The following is a 4,819-nucleotide window of genomic DNA, read 5'->3' as shown; positions in this document are numbered from 1 at the left end:
TACACCGAGCTGGTAGCTGAGTGTCGAGAGGCTTGGTGGTCGACCAGTATCTACTATGTGGAGGTTGGCCGCAACATCTATCCAACGTCTGCTCAGGAAGAGGGGACTCATCAGTTCAAAACTTGAGTGGGCATCCAGAGTCTTGGCAGAAGAGGCAGAAAAAGACTATTTTAGGCTGTGTCTTAGAAAGAATGACATGTTGTGGGAGAAAGAGGGGTATAGGGGTACCTGCAGGGGGCGGCAGGGAGATGCCCATGCCGTGGCTTCACTACCGTGAGATGTTCCAAGATTAATGGAACGAAACATCACTGAAGGGTGGCTCCCGGCTGATGACCCTGCAGCTCCCCTATTGACACTGTCAGAGGTGTGTCAGGTGGAAAAACCATGCAGGTTGCCCTTATCTGTGCTTCCAATAAATTACCATTGATAATGACTTGCTTTTTTCTATAAAGGGTTAAATGTCTTTAGTGTCAATTTTTGAATAGCTGTCCACTGTAGTGACCAGTGTCCATGAAAGTGTTAAATGTTTGGTTTAATTTTTTTTTTTTTTTTCAAATTTCAATTTAAATTTTTAAAAACAAACTGATTATACTGCAAGCATGATGGGGTAAATGTATAGTTGTAAAATTTTTACAGTCATAAAAGTGCCTTTTTAAGACTCAACTCAATGAAAACCCACTCAATTCTTATTACAATGTACACCCCTGCGGCCTGTACAGTAAGTACATCTTTTGGTTGATGTGTATGGGGGGGGAAAAGTTTTCTTGTAAATGTGATTGGTGCTGCTTATAGTCCTGTCATTATAGTAATTGCCTAATTACGGTTTAGACGTCAACATGCCTGAAAATTCAAGAAATTTGTAGGTACATTGATCCTGAGAAAATGTATGTCGAATATTTTAGGGGTCCCAAACACACTCGTCAAAAAATGGGCGAATATATCTATTGAAACACCATGCATGACAAAATCTCAAGGAGTTGGTCAATTTTCTTTAGAGCAGCCATATTGGGGCAACACCCATGGCTTGTACTTTGCAGAAACTTAATTATCAAGCTTTTTTCCAACACCATCTAATGTGGGTCGAGCTTGAAGTTAAAGTTTGATGTCTTGAAAAAGTGGGTGTGGGCCTATGGTCAACAAGTCATCATTGTTGCACATGTGTTTTGTTAAGAACATTTCAAGGAATCATACCTGGAACTGAGAAGGAAGTATAATAATTTTGTTTTAAAGCTGTAATTTTGCAAAATTTTGAGGGTCGTACAAGCATGGAATTGGTCCCAAATGAGGCCCAATTGGAGGACATTACACTAGATGGAAGGATGGCCCTAAATTTGACAGGTTCACCATAAAAAAAGTGCTGAAAAGACCTATTTATCACCATTTAGAGCTTTAAATTTATATCTCTAACTGTTCTTAGTAACTGAAACAAATTAAAGCAAGTTTTAGGTTGCTGACTGGGGACATGAGCAAACTATTCTTCACTATGTACGTTGCCAGCGAGAAATTTCCATGAGTTGCAGATGCAGCCGTTCAATCGTCAGTTGTTCCCTTTTTTCATCAGTCACCCCCCATCCATTATAAATGATTTTTATGTGATGTGATTATCTCCTCCTTATTTTAACGACTTGATCCTGTTTTTCCTAGCCTGTCTGTGCTGCTCAGTCGAAACACGTTGTCAAGTCTGTTGGAAACAAAAAAAGCTTGAAACCAGAATAATAAAATAGAAACCTCAAGCTCGGGTCATGCAGTGTTATTTTTAAGTTATTTATATACTATACAGTATAAATGTGGCGTATGGGCCATGGAGATTCTTTGTGATTTTTCATTCCACTGGTGACTTATTTTCCGCTCCCCTGAAGTTAAATGTCTCCAAACATAGGACTCAGTCATTCATCATAATGGGAAAACCGAGCTAGATAACGGACTCTTCCCTGTGACGATCTGCATGGTGATTGATCAGTTACCCATTCATGCGTTTGTGTTTTGGAAGGTGGGATTATGTACTTGCATCCACCAATGCGCGACCACCTCCCTTCATCCCCCAACGTTGAGCTCTGCCCCTTTCAGGAGAGCCCCAAGCCTGTAATTAGGGGGGCCGGGCTCCTGGAGACTCAAAACACTTCCACGCGTTGCTATCTAACTTCTTCCAAACTGTCCCGGGACTCTGAGCTGCGACTCTCCCGCTGCTCCTCAAGCTTCCTCTACAATTTTGTTTCTCAGGGATGGCCGCATCTATTCTGGAGGTAGGGAATTTCATTGTAAGTATGGAATATTTTTTTGTTCCTATCTAATTTAATGGTAATATTAATTATATTTTACAGGAAGCTAAGTTTGAGGTTTCATATTTCTTTTACTACTTACTCTAAGCTACTATAGACAGGTTTAATTGATATGGGGAGTAACAGTATTATGCGAGACAACGTTGTTTATTTTACAGTACTTTAAATGAGTACACAAAACAATTGAAACTGTAGAGTTAGATGTCGATGAATTAAAAAAAAAAAAAAAAAAAAAAAACTTTATACGTATACTCGTACAACATCCGGCAATGACTTTGTACTGATACAACAGTAATCTGTAGTTTCACATAAATACTGTATAAAATATGTGCAGATGTGAATGGCAAGCTGCACATAAATAAATACTATATCATCAGAAAGGAATGAGAAGCAGCAATAAGAGTTTGTAGGAAGAAATAAATATATTTGTATCAATAAACAGTCTGTAAAAAATTGAGAACAAAATAAACAACAGCCATATTACAGCATATTTGAGAACTGAATGAATATCAGCAAAAATACTCTGTATCAATATATTTAGCAAAAAAAAAAAAAAAAAAAAGAAAATTATGCATACAGTGATACATAAATGATCTGGAGAAAAGGTGAATGTGAATAACAAAAATTGAAATGAACACCAGCAATATTACATGTGTGCATGTGAAAAGCAGCAAGGCTAGTAGTGACCAGGCAGCATTACAGGGGGTATTACTTACATTTACAGTAAATGGAAAGTTAAAATAATTCAGACGAATCATTCAAAACGGCAACTTTCTAATTTTATTGAATTGCAAAACAAACGTGAGGTTTCAAGTCAAAACAAAAAAAAAAAATGCAGAGCATGACCCCCACAAGCAGAAACACGTGCTGCCTGCCATAGCCTTGAGCACTTTACAAGCACAGGAAGAGCCAGCGGTGGCGTCGGGACATGAGTTTTGTATTAGGGTTGACACTGACAGAAGCTACACACAGTCTCACGTTGTTCCTCTCCTCCAGGAAGAAGCGCGCTATGGCTCCAGTCCTCTGGCTATGTTAACCGCTACCTGCAACAAGTTTGGCAGCACCAGTCCAGTCACAGACTCTGCGACACCCGGTAAGAACGGCGGCACCACTCCACTCAAGAAGCCCTACGACATGACTTCCGACCTTCAGGCGGCCAAGAATGCGCGCACCGCCGATGGCAGCGGCCTGGCGGACTCCTACAGCGGCTCCTTCACCACAGCCGGGGGCGGCGGACTGCTCACTCCGACCGGAAGCCCCCCTCCTACGACCGGAGGCTACGCGGCAGAGTACAACCCTTTCACCCACTCCTTTCAAACTTCTGTCTCCCAGGACCCGTCCTTGTTAGTGTCCAAAACCCATGCAACGGCAGACTGCCTCACCAGCGTCTACACCTCCTTGGACATGACGCACCCTTACGGCTCATGGTACAAAGCTGGTATCCATCCAGGTATAACGGCTGCGCCGGCTAACGCCACATCTTCTTGGTGGGACGTCCACCCAAATTCCAACTGGCTGTCGGCGACCCAGCCTCAGTCGGATGGAGGACTCCAGGCATCGCTCCAGCCTGTGGCATCGCAAGCTTCCCTTAGCCCCCAGCTGCCTAGTTACAGCACCGATTTTACCACCTTGAACCCTGCTCCCTACCCTTCCGTGGGACTGGGCTCTTCCTCACACCTCCTCCAGCAGTCCCAGCACATGCTGCCCCAGGACATGTACAAGCCCAAGCCTGTGCAAAGTGCGGGGCTGATGGAGAGTCCAATGGGCTTGAAGCCAACCAGGGGATCAGGTGGCTACGGCACAGGTTCAACACCCTCAAGGTCCTCATGCGACTGTCCCAACTGCCAAGAGCTGGAGCGCCTGGGGGCCTCGGCTGCCTCCCTGAGGAAGAAGCCAGTGCACAGCTGTCACATCCCAGGCTGCGGTAAGGTGTACGGCAAGGCGTCTCACCTCAAAGCCCACCTGCGCTGGCACACCGGCGAGAGGCCGTTCGTGTGCAACTGGCTGTTCTGCGGAAAACGCTTCACCCGCTCAGATGAACTGGAGCGCCACGTGCGCACCCACACGCGGGAAAAGAAATTCACCTGCCTGCTATGCAACAAGCGTTTCACACGCAGTGACCACCTCTCCAAGCACCAGAAGACCCACTCTGAATCTGCGCTACAGGGAAAAACCACGACCGGAGAGGGTGAAGTGGACCACCGGAGCGAGGAGACAGCAGAGATCAACGCCGGCAACGGAGAGCCAATCACTAATGGAGACGAAAAGACGGGTGTTCCTTCTGGAGTGGAGAACAGCAGTGGACTGTTAGAGATCTAACTCTTGGACTTTATCCAGATCTTTTTTCAATGCGATAAATGACTACTCAGTGGCGTGCCATGCATTTAATGCCCTGGGAATCCAGTTTGGGACCTGATTTTATCCACCTCTTAATATCATCATTATTATGTCGCAAGCTTGTAACTGTGCCACATACATCAGCTGTCGCAATTCAGTATTATCTTACATGGAATAAACAATCAATTTCATGCTCATACTAC

The 4,819-nt window shown here is 44.3% G+C and overlaps 1 protein-coding gene across 2 annotated transcripts; it reads left to right on the top strand.

Moving 5' to 3' along the window:
* The first annotated feature begins 2,222 nt into the window (after window positions 1–2,222).
* sp7 (Sp7 transcription factor) lies at window positions 2,223–4,598 on the top strand. Of its 2 annotated transcripts, none has more exons than XM_057846261.1 (2): window positions 2,223–2,243; window positions 3,276–4,598. In XM_057846261.1, the coding sequence occupies exons 1-2, from the start codon at window positions 2,223–2,225 to the stop codon at window positions 4,596–4,598; spliced, it is 1,344 nt and encodes a 447-aa protein (XP_057702244.1). The 2 variants fall into 2 exon arrangements, with proteins under 2 accessions (XP_057702244.1, XP_057702243.1); XM_057846260.1 differs by having other exon boundaries at window positions 2,223–2,258.
* The last annotated feature ends 221 nt before the right edge of the window (window positions 4,599–4,819 follow it).

This window comes from Corythoichthys intestinalis, chromosome 9, assembly GCF_030265065.1.
Source record: "Corythoichthys intestinalis isolate RoL2023-P3 chromosome 9, ASM3026506v1, whole genome shotgun sequence".
Taxonomy (NCBI): domain Eukaryota; kingdom Metazoa; phylum Chordata; class Actinopteri; order Syngnathiformes; family Syngnathidae; genus Corythoichthys; species Corythoichthys intestinalis.
The sequence above is the reverse complement of the archived record's forward strand: the minus strand, read 5'-3'. Positions and strand labels throughout refer to the sequence as shown.